The sequence below is a fragment of the Papilio machaon genome, chromosome 2 (genome assembly GCF_912999745.1).
Source record: "Papilio machaon chromosome 2, ilPapMach1.1, whole genome shotgun sequence".
In the NCBI taxonomy this organism is placed as follows: Eukaryota; Metazoa; Arthropoda; class Insecta; order Lepidoptera; family Papilionidae; genus Papilio; species Papilio machaon.
This window is the reverse complement of record NC_059987.1, coordinates 4130955-4156069: the sequence shown is the minus strand read 5'-3', so window position 1 is coordinate 4156069 and position 25115 is coordinate 4130955. Positions and strand designations below refer to the sequence as shown.

General features: G+C 34.7%; 1 protein-coding gene across 1 annotated transcript in view; it reads left to right on the top strand.

Annotated features, from left to right (window-relative positions):
* Positions 1–20139, top strand: part of LOC106718624 (agrin) — a 39616-nt gene extending 19477 nt beyond the window's left edge. Inside the window, exons 6-27 of the mRNA XM_045682535.1 lie at positions 571–795; positions 2024–2239; positions 2701–2922; positions 5702–5805; positions 5992–6106; positions 7431–7670; positions 7960–8265; positions 8502–8654; positions 8788–9063; positions 9311–9457; positions 9825–9958; positions 10513–10813; positions 13537–13731; positions 15302–15665; positions 15807–16019; positions 16173–16567; positions 16643–16889; positions 17100–17264; positions 17711–17907; positions 18395–18581; positions 19201–19565; positions 19939–20139. Coding sequence (XP_045538491.1) covers positions 571–795; positions 2024–2239; positions 2701–2922; positions 5702–5805; positions 5992–6106; positions 7431–7670; positions 7960–8265; positions 8502–8654; positions 8788–9063; positions 9311–9457; positions 9825–9958; positions 10513–10813; positions 13537–13731; positions 15302–15665; positions 15807–16019; positions 16173–16567; positions 16643–16889; positions 17100–17264; positions 17711–17907; positions 18395–18581; positions 19201–19565; positions 19939–20084 — 4913 coding nt within the window. The 3' untranslated portion in view covers positions 20085–20139. The remainder of the gene's footprint in view (positions 1–570; positions 796–2023; positions 2240–2700; positions 2923–5701; positions 5806–5991; positions 6107–7430; positions 7671–7959; positions 8266–8501; positions 8655–8787; positions 9064–9310; positions 9458–9824; positions 9959–10512; positions 10814–13536; positions 13732–15301; positions 15666–15806; positions 16020–16172; positions 16568–16642; positions 16890–17099; positions 17265–17710; positions 17908–18394; positions 18582–19200; positions 19566–19938) is intronic.
* Positions 20140–25115: the final 4976 nt, after the last annotated feature.

Genomic DNA, 25115 nt, shown 5'->3' with positions numbered 1-25115 from the left:
AAATGTTAATTAAAATTAACGAATGCTTCGAGCGTTAGGGAATCGTTTGTATGCGAGTATATCGTACAATCTATTTATCGTGATATTAAATAAATAGAGCGGTAGTAAACTGCTTTGTCGTGCGTGCGGCGTTGGTTTTGAATGGCTGGCTGCTTTAGTGGCATTAAGTGAACGACTCAGTATCGTAAGGCATGCTAAGTCCTTGGTCCCCGGCTCCCCGGTATTGCGCTGTACCACTAAGCCTAGTTTAGACTTTATGCTCAACTCTTGAAAGCAGATTGACTTTTAATTTGAATAACAATGCGCTATATTATTTACTACATGGTAAATAGTTGTGCAATACGATACAGTTTATCTGGATTTTGATTCCTTTTCTTATTGTTTAGGTTTTCACTCAGAATTTAGACTTTTACATAGTTATAACTATAGCTATTATTTTTACAAATCAATTTCGAACATATTCGTATTAATTTAATCCGTACAGGGCCGTATTCTATTTTTGAATATAATAAATCGATTTTTTCGATCGAGCATTTTTCAGATTTAAGTAACACCACGATTTTTACGCAGACCCCTGCGAAGATCACGAATGTGCGGACGGAGGTATCTGTCAGCTGAATGAATCCAGAACGCCAGTGTGCCGATGTGGGCCTGCTTGCGAGCTTGCCCCCCGGCCTGGCGCTGCGCTATGCGGCTCCGACTACAAGGATTACCCCAATGAGTGCGCTTTAAGACGAGAGTCCTGTCGCACGAGGCAGCAGCTCTCTATAGCTTATAGAGGAGAATGCGCTTCAGGTAGGCAAACAATGAAGTTATACTTTTAAATAACATCAACGCTCCTGCGTCTCTAGTGTTGTAGATGTTCAGCGATGTTCAGCGGTGTTGGGCTGCGGTGTTGACGTGACGTTAGGCTAGTCCATTGCGTTCTTATTTCCTATTAACAAGAATACTTTTCAATTGACATATTACAACAGTTTGCTGCTAAATTATATAATAATACTACTACAACTAAGTTTTATCGTCGTCATTTTATCGTTTCCATAGAATTTCTGGAGTAATAGAATTCAAAGCTATCGGCTTGCGTAGTTTAGGTCACGCATATTTAATATCCTTACTCATCTGCCAAAACCCACAGGATTTTCCTTGCGCAGCTTTTTCTTTACTCGACTTTTACGGCGCACAAGGGACGAAGTGGATTCATTTATGCCAACATGCGACGAACAAATCCTGCCACGATCTTTTACAATGTAAATTAAATATAGAGTCCGCATTTAAATCACAACGTTCTGAAAATACCAATGAATTTTAAAACCAATCAGCTATTTATTTTGAACGGATAAGTAAATTAAGACTTTTCCTCATCAAGGCTCACGTGCGGAGAATTGATCGCTGTCCCAATTTTAAGTGCCTAATTTAATGTAAAATCTTTATTGAGAAATGTAAAAAGCACGTTTACTGGTGTCCGTACCGAGTGATATTTTGTTCTAAAATAATGTAATTGGACACGAGCATCGAAGCGTCGCATCTCTCAGGAATTGCGACAGGAGCGAAATAATTCAATTTTGTAGTGTTATTAACTTATGATCTGGATGGTTATACTATCATATTTTATCCGTACACTTTCTTCTATAAATTATAGCAGGTACGTATTTTCATTTAATAAATTGTACACATAGTATTGAATACCGAAGTAGCAAAAACTTGATGTTATTATTAAAGATATTTATAAACTTAGTAGCTAATTACAGCGGTGCAGACGCGATTAGCTTAGGTACTTTTATTAGATTTGCCAATAGTTACCCGGTAATAAAGAAAAATAATGTAGAAAAAGTAAAAGAGGCAGAAGGAGTTCTCATTTCACACGTCTATCTGTAAAACACCAAAACTTTTTTTTAAAATAACTTGTCACTTCTTCTGGAAGTCATAACATGAAAAAAAATGATGTTACATTTTCTATTCTATGAAGATGGTGTGTAATTAAAGTGGAAAAATAATTCAGAATAATTTTTATTCTTTTAAATAGCTCAACACCCTTGCGAGAGTGTGAAGTGTGGTGTACGCGAACGTTGCTTACTGGATGCACACGGCGTGGCGGTGTGTGCGTGCGGCGCGCCCTGCGAGGACTTCGTACGCCCCGTGTGCGGCACAGACGGACGGACTTACGACAACCCCTGCTCACTAGATCGTACATCTTGTCTAGAGAATAGGGATATACGCGTCGCTTACATGGGACCTTGCGGTGAGTACAAGCATACAAAAAAATGCCGATTTCATAAAAAACAATCTCAAACGAAATGCACTAAAAAGTAACTAAACAATGTCATGAAAACCCTCTTAAGAAAGTTCTCTTTTTTCTTGTAACATGTCTATATTGTATAATCATTGTTATTTTGGAGTCGGTTTCGGCCTAAGTAGGGACATAAACGTAAGTATGTCTAATACATCTCGAATTGATAACCTCCTTCTTTTTGAGGTCGACTAAAAAGTGTCCAGCAATTTAAGTTACTTTACTTGTGCAGTTAACTTTTATCTCATTTTTAATGTACCCTACGATAAAGAGATCTACTGGGTGGACTTGCATAGGATATTCTAACATAGTTATTTAAGAATTAATATTAATTTTGGTAACATCTCTCTTGTATATTTTGTATATTTATTGAAATGATGAAAAATAAATTAATGTATTTTCGTACGTGATAGGTGTAGAGAATCCCTGCGCACGCGCAAGTTGTCCATGGGGGGGCGCGTGCCTGTCGCGCAGTGGCGCCGCGCAGTGCTCCTGCCCTGTGTGTGATGCAACACTAGCGCCGGTGTGCGCGTCCGATCACAACACGTACGGTAGCGAGTGTAAAATGCGTATGCACGCCTGTCAGGCCAATATCAAGGAACAGGATCTGCAAGTGCTCTACAATGGAACTTGTCGTAAGTGTTTTTATTTGTTCTATTTTGTATGTTCGATTGACTGAGGTCAAATATTGCTGTGTGAAATTCCAAACGACATTCTTGTTAATTAATCTTGTTCAAAATGATTATATGTAAATAAATAAAATAACGGGCAATAAAAAGTTATATAGGCGAATTAAATAATAAACCAACTCATTTGTGTAGTAATAATTTTGCTTTCTTATGGATTTTAAAAGGGCGAACGATTTTCAGATAAATTATATTGTAATATGAATCGCAGGTCGTAGGACTAGATATTTTATGCGACATCTTTTCAATATTAGCTAATTTTTCTGGAAGGGAAGGTGACATGAAGGATTTTTAATTATGTAAATAAACATAGATTTTAGATTATAAACTTTTACTAACCACTTACTAATCTACTAACTTTACATGTTAGTAGATTATTGTCACAGAATAAAAATTATGTGTTATGTACATTATTAGAACTTTATCCCAAAATTTATTTTTATTTTATTTTAATTGAAACAGTATGTAGTAATTATAACGTCACTTGTCTTGAGATACAAATATTTAATGCCAGTGTGTTTATACAAAGGTTCTATAATTAAAGTTGTTTCTACGTTGGCGTTGCGGCCTTGTGTAATGACAATACCGTAACCTAAATTAAAGGCAAAGGTTTTGGGGGCCCCGTATCCCCTTACGGTAAGGACCTTCATTTGTCTGTTCAGATATTTTATATGATTAATAAACAAATAGGCCAAAATTTATTTGAAATAGAATTTTGTGGCCAGTTTCGACATCGAGAGTTTTTCTAAGTTATTTTTTTGTAGTTATATGGGCTCTGTTTGTGTATCAAATATTTCAATAAAATACTTGTAAATAATGCTTAATGTATATTAAAAGTTATGAATTATTGCAGTATATATACTAATATTATAAAGAGGAAAGATCTGTTTGTTTGTTTGCATCGAATAGGCTTCAAAATTATAGAATCGATTTCAAAAATCCTTTCACTATTGGGAAAATACACTATCTCGGATGACATAAGCTATCATTACTTTTTTTTAATTCCGCGTGGATGAAATCCCGGGCAACTGCTGATAATTTATAAAAAGCAATCAAAAAATTATAATTTTACTTCTACACGATTTTTGTCATAAAACATTCACGGCTTGAAACGAAATAGAATTCCCGCTGTGGTGAAATATAAACGGAATACAAAATCAATTATAAAATTCCTTTTCAAAGAGAAATCGCAATCAATTTTCCGTGAGCAAAATCTTTTTCTTTTATAAAGTTGTCAATAAAATGCTTGCGAAATTCCGGCGTCGTAATAAAGAATGCTTATTTTAATATCATATGTATAAATTTTGCGTGGCAAGCCTCAATTTCAATTTATTTCTTTTTGCAATTTGCCTATAAAATTTAATGTTTTTTTAATAAAAACAAAAAAGTTTAGTAATAATTAAGTCAAAAAAGGGATAACTACTGTTCCTGTTAGAAGATTGCAGGAATAGACCTTTACTCATACTACAGTGGAGTCTCTATCTCTTTATACATCGAACCTTGTTAAGTCGAAATAATCAGTTAGTTGAAAAAATTGCGTTCCATTCTGATGAACCCTCAAATACTCGGTATTTCGAATTAATTAGATTTAGACACGAACAAAATGTTAATTCTCTGCATAGTCATTTTAGTACATATTTATACTCCAGAACTAGTATTTCAAAAATCAGAATATGTAAATCGAACTTAGCCAACAACCAAATGACATTATTATTAGAAATTCCCTGTCAAATACTTCATATGTGATTTTTTCCCATATCCCTTGACATCCGAGATATCGAGATTCTACAGTAGTGTAATTGTTTTTAATGTCTCTTAGAATAGAAAGATATAAAATTATGATTACGTCGTTATTATATTATCTTTAATCCTTTAATCTTCTCCCCAGTTTCCTCTACGTTTTCTTTAGAAGCCTACAAATTTAAAGTACTGTAGTTGCAGAAAAAAACTTAAGTAATAACTAACTTTAAAAGAAAAGGTTTATAAACCAATCTTAAATATTGCACAACTTTTTACTTGAACGGTATTGAGTGTAGGTAACTTGTCGAAGGGACAAAGAGGAGTTAGTACCGGATTAAGTATTTCTATGGTATTTGCTGGAAACATTGCAAAATTAAACTTTTATTACAAAGTAAAAGATTTTATGAACTTTTCATAATTTCTTCTTGTTTTTGCTTGTTTTACTCTATTATGAAATATGGTATAATAGAAAGTTAGTAACTCTTTTACGTAATTTAATTACGATCTGTTTAAAACAAATAAAGCAAACTGCGTTATGCAATAAAAATTGTTTAGGTTTGCTATTACCAAGGGCAAAAGATTACGATACTTACACCTAGTATACGAGAAAAAGCCATGGAATCTAGCGTTGTAACCCCGCTCTAATCAGATTTATCTACTTTACAAGCTGCCCTATTTATATGTGCATTATACAGTGACATAGGTCAATGACTCGAAACTTATACATAATATGTTCATATAAAAGTTTCTAGCTTTATTAAAAATTACTCGATTCCCACGACGATTTACGTAAACTTGAGAAATACTCAGAAATGAACATTGTCTTACAATCAAACAAAATTTTGAACCTAGTTTTTTTCTGAACCCAGCAAGTTATTTCAATTCGTTGAATAACATAATATTTTTGAAGTCGGTTAAAAATAAAGTAGCAATTAACATAGATAAAAGGTAATGATAATTTTCATAAGCAAGTAATTTCTTTGGATAGAAACATGTGCTGATATCTTGTGCCACGGAGGAGGCGACTGCGTGTTGGACACTGATACTGGACGGCCTGTCTGTCGATGCAACCACAACTGTACTGAAGCATTGGTCAGTATTATAGTTAAGTATTTATAGATTACATCTTTAATAAGTTAGAAGGTTGCAGATGTGTTACCTACTTTTAAAAGACAGACATAGGATGTAAAGAAAATGGTATTTCCTTTTCCTATATATCTCTACATTCATCTATTTTATGATCAAAAACAGCTAAACACGTGTTAAAACTCGCAACAGGAATCAGAAGTTGTATGCGGTACGGATGGACAAACGTACATGTCCCAGTGCGAGCTCGACTCGACTGCATGTCGCGAACAGAGCGACTTGCGGCTGGCGTACAGAGGTGATTGCGGTAAGTTATGTAATCCAACCATTATCTCTAACGAACGCTTTCTAAATATCCTTCGATTTATTTATTAAAGAGCTACAATTAGAATTAAGTTAATTACATATAAAAAATAATGGTTGCTCTAAACAGAAACCGCCGGAAAAAGCAAATAATAATACAAAAACGGTCAAATTTTTATTACCAACTTCTAGCGTGTACCGATGATTTAATAGGTAAAGTTTTTGAAGTTTCTTATCGCTAAATAGCATAAAAAATAACCATATTAAAAAGAATACAATAAAATGAGCATTAATGGAAAATAACCTTCTAAGAGTCGAATTGAATTATATTCATGCGTTTAACGAGTTATTTTCAAATCATAAAAGGGACAGTGAAAAGGTTCACGGGGCAACATTTAGAAAGAAAATGAAGCGAAAGAGCTTGGCTTAACAATAAGCCTTTATGGTATTGCCGAATGGCCAAAATTTTAATTACTAGCCGGCTGTTTAATAAAAGCGCCATCGATTCGATAACACGGAAAACAAAATGAAACTGCTTTGAATGGAACGCTATAAAGTTTATTATTTCGTTTATTGACCTGATCACATATTGAGTTAACATTAATCCATTTTACCGGCTCTTGATAGATTTTACCATTTGAACATTTAACTCGAAATTTATTAATCCATTTTTCTTACTTTTTTTACAAGCCAGCCATATAAAGCTGCGATTTCGTAACAATTTTTTAAAAACTAGATTTAAATTAAATAGTAAAAACTGTACAATTACAAAACATTAATGCTGCCAAATGAATCTTTTATTGTTTGAACAAAGACTGTATTTGAAATTTTTAATTAACGACTTATTTCATATTCCGTAAGTCTCGGCAAAAAATGAATTTTAATTCTGGCAAAAGCATTCCACGTTTCTCGTCCGGCGGTAATCGACCGCTTCTGCGAGGCTTTCATTTTGCGGAGAAGTGGTAAACAATCGTTATTAAATTTTCACGGATGTCTTCTTTTATCCCTCATCGTGGAAAAGTGAACTTCGTAATATCTCTCGTGCACGACAAGAACGGATACGAAATTTTAAAAGGTGTTCCTAAAATATTGTTATTTATGTTTCTGTTATCCAATTTTCTGAAAATTTTTATGGATAAATCCTTCATTAACTGCTTGAGTTGTTAATTGATGGAAACAACTACGTGTATTTTTATAATTTTAACGTACTGTCCCTGTATTTCTTCTCTTTGTTTTGTATCGTTGAAATAAAATGACACTCAATACTTCGTAGCAAATAGTAATAATTCAGGTTAAGCAAAGGATATTTATGAAGGAAAACCTTGCAGCTCTTTGTGACGGCGTGCAATGTTCTTTCGGAGCACATTGCGTGGCTGGAGAGTGTGTGTGTCCAACTGACTGTACGGACGCGCCGCGCGAGCCGGTATGTGGCAGCACCATGCAGACATACCCCAACGAGTGTGAGCTGCAGAAAGCAGCCTGCGGACTCCTCCCGCCCACTACCCTACACGTCATATTCTACGGAGATTGCAAGGACAGGCTTGCTGTTGTACCTCCTATAGCAATGAGTGCGTATATTGACATTCTTTCATAAATATTTTGAACGTAAATAACTATACCGTTGTATGCTTTATTAACTAACTTTTTAATACAACTAACAAATTTATGTTGTTTGGAAACTATAATCGATATTAATAGTGCTGCAAATAGATTAGAACAAAATATTAACTATCGGGCTGTGATAACGGGCTCAGTTGTTAGCAGTAATTCCAATATAGCGACCCGAGCTCGATCAATTAACTAACTTTCCGCTTTATCGCACGACTAACACGCAAATATTTGAATTGGTGTGGGTAGCGACGACCGCGATGACCACTACAGAGGCAGAGGAAGGGTCGACAGAGCGGTCGGGGGTGACGGAGGAGGGGGGCACCGCTAACCCGTCCGTGTGCCGAGACATCCGCTGCGACTTCGGCGCCAGCTGCGAGCTCGGCGACGACGGCTACCCGCGATGTTCTTGCCTTTTCGAATGTCCGCCCGACGATGAATACTTTCCAGTGTGCGCCTCTGACTTTAGACTTTACCCTAGTTTATGCGCAATGCGGAAGGAAGGCTGTCAGAAGCAGCTGGAGCTTAGGTTGAGACCACTTGACTTGTGTAAAGGTTAGTTTCCAGAGTGTGCTTGGGAAATAATTCACTAACATTTTTTAAATGAAGTCAATAATCTCAATTTAAAAATGACCACTTCACCTCACGTATAGCATGACATCCATATTTATAAACATTAACACTAATAAATTAAAAAGCAACCCAAAAAAAGTTACTCAAGAAGGAAAATAAAGAAAATAATTAAATAATATTAAATAAATCACAATCCAAACCCATTTTTGTTGTCTTAGGTATGGAGGTAAGACCGTGCGGCAACAATAAAGCGATGATTGACTTCACCACTGGTCTGGAAATCGACTGCGGTAACGGACCTCATCGTCAAGACTGTCCCTCTGGAAGCTATTGCCACATCACCGTCTCGGCTGCAAGATGCTGCCCTAAAAGTGAGTACTTAATCGTTTTCGTCCTCGCTATGTTAGGACCAGCTGCCTAGACAGGAGATGTAGATACAATCATGTGCAATACGGATCCTATCAGATAAACGTATAATTATTTCGAGAACGTAATTTTCGCTAGATGATACAAAACCTGAAGAAAAGAAGATACTGCACTGCTCGGAAACAGAGTTCGGTTGTTGTTCGGACGGTACCACTTCAGCGAGTGGTCCTCATGAAGAGGGTTGTCCTATCACGAGTTCGTGCGGCTGCAATCGGCTAGGCTCGGTGTCCGATCGCTGTGATGATGACGGGCAGTGCGTCTGCCGGCCCGGTGTCGGCGGACTCAAGTGTGACAGGTGCGAGCCAGGCTATTGGGGCTTGCCGCGCATCGGCTCAGGGCATACTGGCTGCATACGTAAGTAATAAAGCATTACTATTATTTACAAAGTTTTATTACATCATAAAAGGTAACAGACGGAGATCAAGAAACGATTGGACTTTTAACTTTATTTTCCTGGCGAAAAAGAACAGTAAACCTTTGGCACAGGCTTTCTGGAATACAAATAATTTCCTTAATATGCTTACAGTCATCCATCTTTCCGATGTTAGTAAGAAATAAAATTCGGGTAATGTTTAACTTCCTTATATATTTTACCCTGTAGCATGTGGATGTTCTGCATTCGGGTCTGTGCGCGAGGACTGCGAGCAAATGACGGGGCGCTGTGTGTGTCGGCCCGCCGTGCAGGGCCAGAAGTGCACCGTGTGCGCTGACCACAGGCGTCGCCTCGGACCCAATGGATGCTCCGATCGTAAATATTATATTGCTTAAATGTTACATTGGACAAACGTAAATATACATGCGGCATTACAAAAACTTACATAACGATTGACCAATGTAGGATTTGTTTGTACTCGTACCAAAAACCTGATAGTGAAAAGTCCTTGTTTCCCGTTATCAAGTTATATATTCAGCATCGCAAGTATCTCCAATCAATAACGCAAAATTTGAGGTACACAATCAAACTTAGTTAGTTGATCCTCTGCTTTCTGCGAGAGCTAGGTAGCATTTTTAGCAACTTTATCAATTTAGACATGCAATAATATCACGTTGTTTCTAACTACACTGTTATTTGTACTGTAGTAATAACCTAAAATAACATTTTTATGTTTCATTAGCTGAAATAGGTGGCGTGGTAGAGTCATGTGTGGACCTATCGTGTTACTTCGGCGCTGTGTGCACGGAGCGCACGGGTGGAGCGCGCTGCGAATGTGCTGCTGCGCCCTGCCCTGATACAGATACTAACATGCTGGTAACCTACCCACATTTATAATATGCATACATTTATGTCCCTTTAAATCCTGGTACATAATGTTAAGCAATAGAAGCAACAACAAAAAAATCAAACATTACAGAAAATGAAACGACATTCCTTAAAATAATGCGACTAAAATATATTAAACCTAAAGTCTATATAAATGCCGTACCAAACCAATTGGTATAGTATTCAGTTATGTCGCCGGTTAATTTTAATTTATAATTAATTTTTTCTTTATCATAAAACGTGTTCCAGTAATAACGAAGTGATGTCGATAATGTAAAACAGTTACTAGCAAATTATACTTGTAATTTTACCGTCTAATTCTAAGAATTTAGCTAATAAAGAAAGAAAATGGATTTAAGTCGTCTATGCAGAATGTACGTTCAAAATAGGTCTATCGTTTAGCCGGGTAATTTTCTTAAAACATATAACATTAACCGTAATAAAAATTCGTATCCTGTAATGTTAGTATGAAGTTCCACGACAAATTCCGTGCGAATCGGCACTTAAGTCGCCGTCGTCACGATTTTCAATAAAACCAACAGGTATGCGGTAGCGATGGAAGAACGTACGAGTCAGAGTGCCACCTCAAGCTGCAAGCGTGTCGCACGCAGGATGACATCGTGGTCCAGGCGTTTGGCCCCTGCAAGCTGTCGGAGGTGCCAGGCACCGCGGGCCCGCCTAGACCCTCCTCACCGATACAATTTACACAACAGGACGACGGCGCCGCCTCCAAATCGACAAGGCACTTACTTAACCCCGACAAATACTACAATAAATACGATTGGAATCGGAAGGAAACGCCAAGTGATTTCGAAAGCTCTCTAAACGGACAAAAGTTTAAAGGTAAGCAAATTATTGTTGTTTCACGACAAATCAACAGCGATAAAATCTTTTGTAGAGTTTTGGTTTACGTTTAATTGAATTAAGAAGCTAACTACAAGAACTGGGTTACGTAATGAGAGCAACTCGAGGTAAAAGTAATTTATCGTAACTTATGAGTTGAGTGTATATTAATTTGTGTGCTCATTTTTAATCAAATTATTTTTTCTTAACAATTTCTTGGTTTATATTGAGATTTTGTTATCATAAGATAGATTTTATCTAATTACTATTATTATTATTATTTTGAATTTATTTTTTATTTTTACCAGTAATTTATATATTACCAATAAAATTGTAATTGTAATTAAAAAAAATCTTAGTTAAAACGACTTTAGCAGAGACTAAAATTATTTGCTGCATTCTACTTTGATTACGATTGAAACTTCTTTTAAATCCTCCTAACATTTCTAAATATACGAGGGGAGGTCCAAAAGTTCGCGGAATGGAGGGGATGGAGTGGGGATAGGGTAGCTCGCTTAGTGTCATACTAATTGGGCACTCATAATTAGTATATATATAACATTTCAACCCTATAGTGCCATTCGTTTACGAGTACTCGCCTGCTGAACAAGTCAATCCGGAAGCAAACTGCAACTATGGAGAAAATTGAACATCGCGCTGTGATAAAATTCCTTACCAAGCAAGGAAAAAACGTTCAAACCATTTTAAATGAAATGGAAGCCGTTTATGGAGATCAGTGCCCTGGTAAAACAATGGTTTATAAGTGGCATGGTCTTTTTAAACATGGTCGAGATTCAATTGAAGACGACTCTCGCTCTGGGCGGCCAGCTGACGCCACCACATCAGACATCGTCGAAAAAGTCGAAAAACTTGTACTCGAAGACACACGTTTGAAGAAGAAACAATTATCTGCATTTGTTGGAGTATCAGATACAACTATTTTGCGTATCCTGCACGACCACCTGGGCATGACAAAAGTCAGTGCAAGATGGGTGCCGAGAATGCTCACGCCGCTTCAAAAACAGCAGCGCGTCGACGCGTCTAAGCACTTTTTGGAGTTGTGTGGAGACGAGCCCGTGCAGATTTTGGAGCGGATTGTTACTGGAGATGAAACATGGGTTCATCACTTTGAACCTGAGTCCAAACAGGAGTCCATGCAATGGCACAAAAAGGGTACACCACCTCCCAAAAAATTCAAGGTGTCAGAATCGGCGGGAAAGTTGATGGCCACTGTTTTTTGGGATTGTAAGGGAATATTACTCATTGATTATAAAGAAAAAGGTACCACTATAACCGGAGAATACTACGCACTCATATTAGAAAAGTTAAAGGAGTCAATTAAAGAAAAACGTCGAGGAAAATTGGCCAAGGGTGTGTTGCTTTTGCAAGACAACGCGCCGGTTCACAAGAGCCGAGTTGCCATGGCTGCTCTGCACACACATGGGTTCGAACCACTTGTTCACCCACCCTACAGTCCAGACCTGGCTCCTAGCGATTTTTATTTATTTCCAAATTTAAAAAAGAGCTAAGGGGAAGGAAATTTTCCGACGATAATGAAGTGAAGGAGGCAATTTCGGCCCATTTTGAGGCCAAAGACAAAAAATATTTTTTCGATGGTTTAGAAAAATTAATTCATAGATCGAATAAATGTATTAGACTTAAGGGTGATTATATTGAAAAGGAAAAATAAATTTATTGTTATATTTCATTGACAACCCTTTCATTCCGCGAACTTTTGGACCTCCCCTCGTATAATATCTACGAGTACTTTACCATCAAAGGGATTTGCATCGGAGACAGTTAACCTACGCCCCATTAAGTGCTTAATGAATTCCGACATTTGTCCAAGAGTGGGAAGTAAAGAAGCTATTTACTAACATAAAAGTTGACTATTTACTTTTTAGTTTTATTATTCAAAGGTTGAGAGCTTAAGAAGCTCGGCTTGCTACTTTGTATCGTGGAATAAAACATCTCTCTGCAACATAAAATATGAAAGCAAAATAGGAAGATGAGTAGGTGGTAAGATAATTTGCAAAGCCAACCGTACTTAGAGGTTTTAATATCTGCTAATTTGATATAGAAATGTTTTTATATATTTTCAATAAATTTTAAAACGTATTCAATTTTAAAATAAAATTTAAAAAAGTGAGGTGGTCTTTTGGATTCAATATCTATATATATAAAAGAAATTCTTGTTAGTTACACTATTTATAACTCAAGAACGGCTGAATGGATTTGACTGAAAATTGGTGGGCAGGTAACTTAGAACCAGGAAACGGACATAATTTTTACCCCGTTTTCTATTTTTTATTTCGCGCGGACGGAGTCGCGGGTAAAAGCTAGTATTTATTTAAAAATATTAATTTGCCTAAAATGTTAAAGTTTTCAGGTAGAAATTATATCGATAAGCTTCTATTGTAATTAGTACGTCGGTTTTCAAAATTTGTTTTGCACGCCAACATCAAGATATACGTTTTTTTTCTTACGAAATATTGTATATAGTCCAGCAAACTTATCTGGTCTGATGCTATACGCTATTAAAGCTGTTATTTCTATCAATGACAAGGCATTAAATTCGACAAGAATTTCAAGAGCTATTATACTTTATTTGTACTTTTGTCAACCGAGATAGATATTTTGTATGTCATTACTGTGCCTTAGTGTTCACATTGCATTATAGTACGTAACGTAGTGTGAACACTAAGGCACAGTAATGACATTAGGTTCGCAAACAGCGACTACGGCGACAGTGGGCGCGGTGGGGGCTGAGGACACGGTGGGCGCGGTTGGCGCGCTGCTAGGTGACCTATGTACGGATGATGTGGACTGCGAGGTGCTGCCAGGAGCATATTGCGCGCGCGGCGGCTGCGTCTGCCGTCCTGGGTTCACACCTACTGTTCATAGGAAAGCTTGCATTGGTAAGATGTAGATAGAATATATTTTTAGTAACACGGAACTTGCATTTATACGAATGAGCGGAGCAGGAGATATCAAAACCTTACAAATCGTAAGATGCGTGATGCGATCCTCAGCGAGCACATATTCTGTTGATTGCTTCCGTATGGCCTACCATTTTAGCTTTTTCGAATATGGTCACATAACAATAAGCTACTCGGTCATTGATCGTAATTCAAAAACTATATAACTTTATAGATTTACGATTTAATAACTGAAAAATTCTTCACAAAACAATCCTTTTATATTCAAGACTCGTATCCTTCAGTTCAACCTCGTATTGGAAACAATTTATCAGTATTTTCTTTCGTTATCGACATGAGACAATATAATTTTAGATAGAGTTGAAGAATATAGACTTCTTCGGTCATTTTATATAAATCCAAATTCAATTGCGGTCGTGTTTATATTATCTTTGCTTATAAAATAGTGCAAATGCTAGGGTAATTTTATTTCCAAGGGTCAGATAAAATTAATACTGTACAAAAATTCAACTGTGCTAGTTTACTTTTTAACTATAAAAAAATGGTACGTATTTATATCCAAACTATACAGGCATTTGAAACATAATTTACAAAATAAACATATTCATTGATGCATATGCACTGAAATGCAATCTGAAGTAATTATGTGAACTAGTTATGGATATGTAATCGTGCGTAGCATTGGAGTGTCGCAGTGCGTAGCGCGGAACGTGCGTAGAACTTCATACACCATATCCGGTGAAAATTACGATCATGTGCGCGTTGCCTTCTCTCTCAAATCTCTCTTATATTTTCATAACTTATTTTCTCTTAGCTACATGTACTTTATACAAATATATTTTTTTTATATATAAGACAATATTTCCCAATAACCTAATTTCATAATATGACTAAAAAAAATAAAAAAGTTATGCGTACTATTAGTCTATTCTTGGTTGAATTTGGTACCATATTATATTATGACAATTGTTTACTAAAAACTAAATAACTTCGACTAACTAAAGTCAATTTCGTTTGATGTTTAAGATTTTAAATAGAAAGGTATTTTTTAAATATACGTGATAGGGCAGTCAAAAGGGGTTCTATTTCATTCTGGCGTGTGCTCAAGAAGTTATTTAAACAGAGTCCGTAGTTTGCAACGAGACGGTGGAAACGTACATTGAGCTCAGAGTACAAATGTTAATTATGTTGTGACTATTGCTCGGTATCGCTAATTAATTATGTCACTGTTTACTTTCATTTCGACCATTTTAATGAAGAGAGAGTAAACTCTCTTTAGCTTTGTAAATTATATGATTGAGTAATTAAATAACACAAAATTGTGGTTAGGAAGAGCTTTTTAGACAATTTTCTATCATTAATTATTTTCTACACTTATTTATAAATCTTTGAAATGTCTTTGAAATGAAATCAAAATTTCATAAGTGTACAACTGCGTATGATTGTTACCTGTCACATTCACATGTATAGACAATGTTAAACTCTATAACAATTATAGATAAGCTACTTTTAGACAGCGCAAATTTGTGATTTAATTATTTTCTTACAGAAGAAATAATACAAGACACAACTGAGGAATACAGTGCATGTCTGTCCGATCCTTGTCACAACCTCGGTACATGCGTTGATCTTCCCGGTACTACGTATACATGCATCTGTACTAGCCTTTACACCGGTTCTAACTGTGAAACGCTTATCAAAGACGGCTTAACGAGTGCATACATCGAAACTCCCTCGTTCGACGGCTCCTCTTACATTCGATTGAAACCGTTGAAAGCCTACCATAAGTTGAACATCGATATCGAATTTAAAGCCTTCACTGAGAACGGAGTCATATTGTACAATCAACAGAAACCTGATGGTACTGGGGATTTTGTTTCATTGGCTTTAGTAAATGGATACTTAGAATTCAGGTAGGTAATACACATACAGTAGGTTCCTAGTTGAAGTTACATTTAAATACAGATACTCGTACTAATAATGTATTTTAGTAGTTGATGTTAATATTATCGTAGCAACTAATAAAGTTATGTTATTTACGTATGTTTGTATAGATACAATCTCGGTAATGGAGCAATCATTTTAACGTCTCTCGAAAAAATAACACTAAATGAATATCACAAAGTATCAGCTAAGCGATATCATCGCGACGGTATTTTATCAGTGGACGGCATGGAAGACGTCGCGGGTCAGTCTAGTGGCAACTTGAAAGCCTTAGATCTCGCCGACGATACCTTCATTGGCAGCGTTCCAACGAATTTTTCCAGGTGAGTCAACTCTATATATATGTATGTAATACTATGTATGTAGCCCAGAATTCTAAGTTGAAAGTCTATTTTCATCACGAAAGTAATCAGATCAACGTTATTAATTACTTCCTTTCAACGTACAGTCATAAAGTAATGAATGCCTTTATTCAGGGTATTCGATAATATCGGCACCCGAGCCGGCTTTGTCGGCTGCGTGAAATACTTGAGAATAATACGTCATCAAGTGACAAAGAAATTGGGCCGACCGGACTCATTAGTCGTGGCTATAGAAAACGTAAGGGAGTGCCAACCTAACCCTTGTATGAGTATGCCGTGTAAGAACGAAGCTACGTGTAAGCCTACGGCCGGATCGGCGACTGAATACACATGTATCTGCCCTATCGGATTTCAAGGAGCCAATTGTGACGAGAGATTAGATCCGTGCGAGTCAAATCCCTGCGGACACGACGAAGGCCTATTGTGCGACGTCGGTCCCGACGGCGGACACGTCTGTCGCTGTTTGTTTGGAGGCGAAATTGGATCTAATGGAAATACTTGCAGCAACGGTACAAAATATTCTATTCACATCTTTATCAAGTAAATATCGTTGACTTATCTTATAAAAAAGAATTTAATTACAGACGTCAGCGTAGTACAGGAAACCTGGTCGCCCCAGTTTAATGGGACAAGCTACATAGAATTATTACCGCTCGAAGGCTTGGGCAAAGCGTTCCGAATTGAAATTTGGTTTTTAACGAACCGATTCTCGGGAATGCTGCTCTACACGGGCCAGTCTAATAAAGCCAAGGGGGATTTTATTGCGATTAACTTAGTTAATGGCTACCTACAGTTTAGGTATAATTTAGGCAGCGGAATCGCGAATATCACGTAAGTAATAGCTTTATTTTAATCATTGAAATAATTGAAACTGTTGTCATTGTCTGGAAATTCATTTCCTAAAAAAAACTCATAACTTTGAAAGCTATAACAAACACTAGTGCATCCAAAATGTGTTTAATATGTAATGCAACAACGAATAGCGGGGATTTGAAGCTTATTTTTTGTACCTTAATTAAAAGTTTATTTTGCTTTACTTAGTTCGCCAGTGCCGATCACGAAAGGTCGATGGCACCGGGCGCGGATCACACGGATGGGTCGGCATGGTAGCCTGCAGCTCGACCACCATCCCACTCAGAGAGGGCACTCAGCACCGCCACTCACTAACCTAGAACTGACTCTACCTCTGTTCATTGGCTCCTTGCCGTAAGTAAAGCTAATTTGAAATTCACACAAAAAATCCTAGATAGTTGCAAAAATTATTTATTTTTAATTGCTTTAAGTTTAGCGACCTGTTAAAAAATGTATGACATTTTTTCAATATTTATTATTGTTTCTTTTGATAGCAATGTCTATCATGTTGATAATAATTAAAATTCTTGGACACTTAAAAAGATCTTAAAATTACATAGACATTGAAAGTCAACCCCTGTGAATCTACACACTGACAAAAAATTGAGCTTATTAATGAAAATCAACTAACCATACAGCGTTTATTATAAAAAAAATCTCATATAAAAGTTACAAAATATTAGCCTCATTTGGTAACTTTTTTACGTTAAAATCTCGCTACAAAGGGTTGAAGCATACTTAGGAAGCCATCAATCTTATACCTACCCGCAAAGATATTTGAATCTGAGCCCTTTTTTCAGAGCATACATCCGTCCGCATAAAATGTCGGGAGTGACCAGCAGTTTTATAGGCGCCGTGCAACAGGTCTTCGTGAACGGCAGTCCTCTCGTATTGTATAATGCTGATACAGCAAGATGCGCACTCGTACAAGATGAGTACAGACTGCCTTGTGCTACGAGCGGAGTTACCAAGTATATTGGACCTCCTTGCGGAGATGGTGAGTTATGTGCATATTAAAAAAAAAAAAACAATCAATCAATAAATAGAAGAACATTTTACACATGTTAATCATACCGCTCGAAATATTATAAATGCGAATGTTTAGATATGGATGTTTGTTTGAAGGTATCTCTAGAATGGCTAAACGGATCTCGATGAAATCTAGCATAGTCTGGAAGAACACATAGGCTACTTATAAAGTTTTTTTTTTTTTTTTCAATTCCGCGCGGACGGAGTCCCGGGCGTCAGCTAGTCGCATATAAAACATTTGCAATCGCTCTTTATATTTATTTATTTATTTAAACTATAACCTTCAGGTTTATTCATAAAACAAAATTTATGATTCGATTTTCAAAAAATCAAAATATGTCGCGTCGTGGCGTAAAATTAAAACTAAGAAATTATTAACAGTAGTACAGAAATAAATATTTTAAGTGTGCTTTGAATTTAAATTAAAATGTGTTCATCCAAATAAATGATATTAGGTCTGACTCCGTGCAAGAACAATGGATCCTGCATCCCGTTATTAAATGAGTATAAATGCATTTGTCGCGATGGGTACCAGGGCAGGAATTGCGAGGTGCAATTAAAAGTAGAGATGCTAAATGACGGTGCGCCTATTAAGTTCGACGGAAACGATTATTATTCGTACAGAAGTAAAGGTAGCCGCAGGTGAGATAAGTTCATAATGACACTTCTACGACACTATGATAAATTTTAACAATTTTAAATCTTGATAAATTACTAGCTGTACTAAATTATGACCATATAACATTTCTTTTTAACATTACCTCTATATTTCTAGCTTGCGAACTAACACAGACGTTGGTGAAGGATATGACATAAGATAACATAAAACGGACGAATCCAGAAATAACTTTAATTATAATTTTTAACAACAGTGCTGTAAATTAGATTAGGTAAATGTGTTTTAAACTTAAACATTAATAGAACTAATTTTAACACTCATCAATTTTGCACGTATGCACAATAATACGGAAGCTCGACCGAATTACAAAGCACTCGCGTACACATGCTTCTCCACCCCGAATACACCTCTGTTTGTACAATGAGCACGAAAGTTATACTGTGTTCGTTAGTCTCGTTATGTTAAACTTTTTTGCACACTGTGCAATCTTGACGTTTTTGCATCATCGGGCAGAGATGCTAGATTATTGTGCACGCGTTGTAGCCAACTTGTTTTTATATTTGTTAATGCTTAATTTTTAGAGATTTATCTATCTGAGGGAGACTGTGGAAGCGTAATAATTTATTATCTTTATTATTTTAGGAACCGTGATATTCGCGGTATTAGATACGAAATAAAGTTCCGGACATACAATGACTCAGGACTTTTATTATGGAGGCGCAAAATAGGGATTCGACCGCGGGATTTTATCGGCCTAGGACTTATTGAAGGGCGATTACAATTAATTTACACGGATACTGATATCAAGGATATGAATTTGGTATCTCACGAGGACTGGTTTCAATCTGTTGAGTCGAAAGTGAGAGTGGACGACGGTTTGTGGCACACGGCGACGGTGAGGCGGAGGAAGAGACTGGCCATGTTGCAAGTTGACGACGCGCCCCCTGTGAGAGGGTACTCACAATCACTATTGGTACCCTCGAAAGCCAACCCTAAACTATGGATAGGTATGATTTTTTATCTAAATATCATTTGTTTATTTACCAGCATTATTTTATTTTTGGAATATAAATAAAACGAAACAACCTTTGTTGTATTAAGAAAAGACGATTTGAGTCGTTTAAATTCATTTCTTTGCCAAATGTTTTATTTAAACCTTTGTTTGCTTTATTTACCATCACATTTGCAAAAACTTCTAATTTCCGTAGACAAGATATCTGCTCTGCTAAAACTTTTTTTTTAAGTATGTCAATTACCGGTTAAAACTCTTGCAACGATTGTGTTTCCAAGGATCAACGTTCAAAATTTTCTTGAGGTAGTGATGTTGCTATTAGTACGATACCTTACAATGCAAACTTTTATTTTTATTTTATTTCTAAGGAGGATCTCCATCCCTGCCGCTAGGGTTGCCAGCGGCGCTGTACACGGGTCTACGCGGATGTGTTTCAAGCATTAAGTCCGGCGGAAGATATTTAAACCTGCAAACACCTATACGACCGATAACAAAAATTAGGCATTGTGATTAACATGAAATATTTTCATTCTATTATTAAAAATTAAACTTTATAATCTTTCGAACACGATGGACATAGAAGATTATTTAAAATATGTCAATTTTCATTAAATAATTAAATGTAAACGAACGACAGTGTTTTTCCATTTATCACTATCTGTGACATAAGTAATGAAACATCTTTATATAGAAATTTACATATCTTTATTTAACGCTATTTATTTACAACTATTTGTTATTAAGTCTAGCTGAGAGTTTCCACTGCCTAAATACGTATATAAGAATAAATTGCTATCTCTGCTGTTTCAAAAATAATGAAACGGGTGACAGCATTTGTAAAGGTAGTGTTCTTATCGGGCAACACTTTTACTACACTATTTATTTGGACATAGATTTTCATGCATGTAGTATTTTATTTCAACAATATTTCCAATATTTCACAGGAAACTTACAAAATTATTTAACCTAGCCATCCCGATAAATTTAGTGGACAAAGAGATTATTCATATCTTTAACCAAAAGAGATTGTTGCCATATTATGTTACGTGATAGTTTTAGTTGTATATATAGATTTTGAATTGCTTTAACGATATGTAATCAGTGCTCGGATCACACGACACAGATAATTAAAATGAATATTGGATAAAATTATTTGTACAGATAAACAAAACAGTTTGTATTACATGTTAAAAAATTAGATTATTACTATTAAGCGTAGAAATGGTTGCTATATGATAGTTCCCTAATATGTGAGCAGGATCATGATAACAATATTATTAATAATATTTATATTATCATATTTTATGAATTTCCAAAACATTAAATTATTAATAACTGTGCTTTAATAGAAACATTCCATGTAAATTTTAAAATTACATTTCCTTACGTTTTAATTAACTACAAAACATTCCCTGGTTAAATCTGTACGAATTTTTGAAGTTTTTTTTTTTAATATTTTTATATTGATGTAATTTACTACATTTATACTGTAATATTTTTGTGTGATTAAATTTATGATAAGAATCATTATTTTATATTTTAAAGTGCCATAGTTATATCGTAGTACTGTGTATTTTTTCTTTTAAGAAGTAAAGAACTGATCATCTGAATTACTTTGTGTTTTCGACAATGAAAATTTGAATGTAATGCCATTTAAAAATCAAAAATGTTTATTAAAGGTAACGGATTTGAAAAGCAATAATATATATAAAAACATTATTATTTACTCTGAGAATCATTAATTACAATCTGCTTTAATACAATTGAAATAATTGAGTGACTATTTACAAAATTTGTTAGAAGTATGTTTTTTACAATAAACCGCGGCATTTTGTGTAAATATGTACATAGAAGTATGAAGTAGACATTTTATAAGGCCGCTTAACTGTTTGAATGATTGATCCCACAAATTCTATATATCGTTCAGAATGTAGAAGATTTAAATAATTATATTGTAAATTATAAGAGGGTAATTAAAGTTAAACGTAGCTCAGAGCGAATAAAAATTGTGGCATACTTTAATTGTGAGTTATTAAACAACGTGTTAATAATTGATAACTCAATATCTAATTTATAATTTGATAATTGGCAATTTATAAAAAAAATAACAGCTGTTAACGTAAATTAAAAACTTTAGTTTCCTTTCGGAATTATGTAGACATATGCTTTAAAAATTATAATCTTATGAAAGCTTTTAATTTTTTACTCGCTGTCTAGTATTCTTGTAAAGTATTATACGTAAAAAATAATATAAAATAAACAATGACAATATTAATATTTATCTACACTGGGTTAAGAGTTACATTGGTGTTAGGAGTGCTTCGTGTTCCGACGATACTATCAATTCTACTAGACTTAGGTTACACTCCCTAATATTCATTAGGAAATATACTATTAACATTTATATTTGAATGTGCTTACAATATACCCACATATCAAATAACAATCGTGAGCAGCGGCACAGCAATAACGTATCAACGCCTGAATATGTGACGTCACTGGGTTAGAACATATCTTCCAATCTGTTATACAGTGTGTGTTTTGATGTACCTTTATTAGTTTAAATAAAAACAAATGATTAAATAAATGAGACTGCAGTACTTAATTGTGTGCATTTATTTTCATATTCCTTTGCAACCGAACCCAATTAACGATCCACAAGATCAATTTGATAAGAATTAGTTTGTATAGGAAGAAGCAAAAAATGGATTGATCGCCCTCTAGATGTTTAATCAGGTTTTTAGATTGCTATTATAAACCGTGGATTTATTAAATATGAAGTGAATGCATTAAAAATGCTACCTTGGATAAGCAAAAATGGATCGAGAACGATAACTGATATTGTCGTTGGTTACTGATTAATGGACAGGCTATAAACCGTGGTATTTTGTACCTATTTGATGTACGCCATTTTGGCGCTTACGGTTGCGGTTGCTAGCAGAGATGAGTATTCGAACTAATAATATAGATAAAATTAACTGTCGGGACCTTGAACAAGCGCGTTTAAGTCGGAACAAAGCAAGAGCTGTCATTTTCATGCAATGACCTGTCCATTTATATAGATCAGTGCTGTTGTTACATAATGATAAATATGGAACGACAGATTTTAATAGACAGTTTAATCTTTCTTTATCAGACCTATTCAGTAGTGGTTATACAGGCTGATGATGATTTCTTCTCGATGGAAATGAATTCATAAATTTACTTTGTTGAATAGTAATTTTTTTCTACGTTCGAACGTATTGTAATAGTAAATACGTATTGATAAGGTCACAGTAAATCGAAAAACACATTTCATTTATATAAAAGCAAAGAAGGGACAAGATATCAGGATTCGTAAAAACATTTCAAGGTAATTCTTTTCTTAGTAGTAAGTCTTTTGTACGTAATTTTATATGGAACAGATTGATAGGGTATAGAAATTTGATACGACTACAAAACTTATGTGATTTTTTTAAGAACGATTTCTCGGAATCAGTTAATTGGAAGGATTTTTTTTCTATAATTAGCATATTATTATAAAACGCCATCTATTTGCATTCAAAAGTATCGAACGTGTTCGCTTTGTACGAGTATACACCGCTCTTTGCAATTTTCAAAAACTATAACTCATATAGATTGGAAATTGTTTTCTTTAGTTACCATTTGAAAGCGCAAAAAACTCATTATATAAGAACAATTGTGTTTAAACTCAAATATATTTGATTAAGAATAATAACTACAATTCGTCAATAATACATAAGGCGAAATAAAATCAAGGCTGCAAACCTCTTACAGATAGATCATCCGTAATTAAAAAGAGTAAATAATATTATGTACTTGAAAAGTTTCCAAATGAAAAACATTCTGGCAACGTATGCCTGGGAGTAAATAAATTGACGTATTACTCCGACACTGTAAGTAAAGATTTGTATGAGATACGTAGCAAATCGTAGTCATTACACAATCTGAAAAAAGATCCGTTACGAAAATGGACAGAGATCAACACAGATAGAGTAGCTTTCTTACTAATAGTATCATCTACACAGATGTTATAGCTGTGTATTAGGAAATCGAATGTGACCATATTTACTTAAAAAAAAACTATAACACAACACTATGCATTATAGTAAATTACTTCGCTAAAACAAGGTATGATAATTTTGGATGTGAATCATGTCAAATATCTAAGTATAATATAATTTATTCTTGAACTTTCATTTACTTCTATAACATATTATTAAATTAAAGTCAAATGTCAATATATGGACATTCTATTAATTCTTTATTGCAAGTTAAAAAAAAAAACTTAAAACAAGAATTCTTTTCGTATTCTGTTTTAATATCACGATACGTCAAAATCAATTTACTTAACGAAGACTCGACGTTTCTGAGGCGTTTTTATTAATTTAATTTCACCAACATCTTTTAGAAGTAAATAATTAAATTTGTTCCTTCTTCAAAATACGTGACCGGAGTAAAATAACTGTACTTTAATATAAGACGAATGTTGAGACCCACATTCATTGAAATTTTGTTACCTTTAATACCGGTAATTACGGATTTTATAATAAAAAATAATATTTATTAAAAGTGAGACAAAACACAATCAATAATTAATATTAAGTATAATGTAAACTAATTGAAAAAACATTAAAGTAACCTAATATTTGTTTCCTATCGACAACTTACAAAACAGTTGTGAAAAGAGCGTACACCTTTAAAAGTTGGCAACGTATGTTTAGCTCTTCTGGTGTTGCGGGTGTATTCGACTAATATTTTATTTGTAAATTAAATTAATAATATTTTAAGATATCTCATTATAAGAAATCAAAATCGACATTATCAATAAATTTTGAATGAAAAATTTATTATCAATTACTGGTACCGTTTACATAGCAAGACAATATATAGATTAGGGATGACAATATGTATAATATTTATGATTTAGCTTAGACTTAAATAAAATTCTACTTAATGTATATATTAAGAGCTAATACTATAATATAATAATAATACTATAATATAATAACATAGTAAACATAGCCTATAGCACCCGGGGATAGTGTAGCTTCCTAACAGTGGTAGAATATTTTCAACTCGGTTCCATAGTTTCAGAGACTATTGAATGCAAACAAACAATCAAATCTTTTTTTTTCTATTATAAAATTAAGTATAATATTCTATACCGCAATGCAATTTATACAGTAAAGGCTTTAATAAAGCGTTAACTTAGGATTTTTTTCAGTTGGTACGTTTATTTATTTATTTTAATTTAACCACATTTTTTTACTATCCATACTTCAATCAAGTACCCATGTCATGAATGACGAGGGATATTTCTTGGGAACGCTAACTGTAATCTGTTCTTAATTAACGTGATTAAGATTTATTGAGGCCAGAACCTTTGCCGATGTTACATAAACATTTGAACTGAAGAAGAAACTTGTACACTCAAAGTAAATATTATTACTTGCTATTTTATGTAAAACTAAGACTGTTTGCCTTACTTGCCTTCCTACTATAGGATTATAATTTCTGAATTTTACAATATTTACACAGTTTA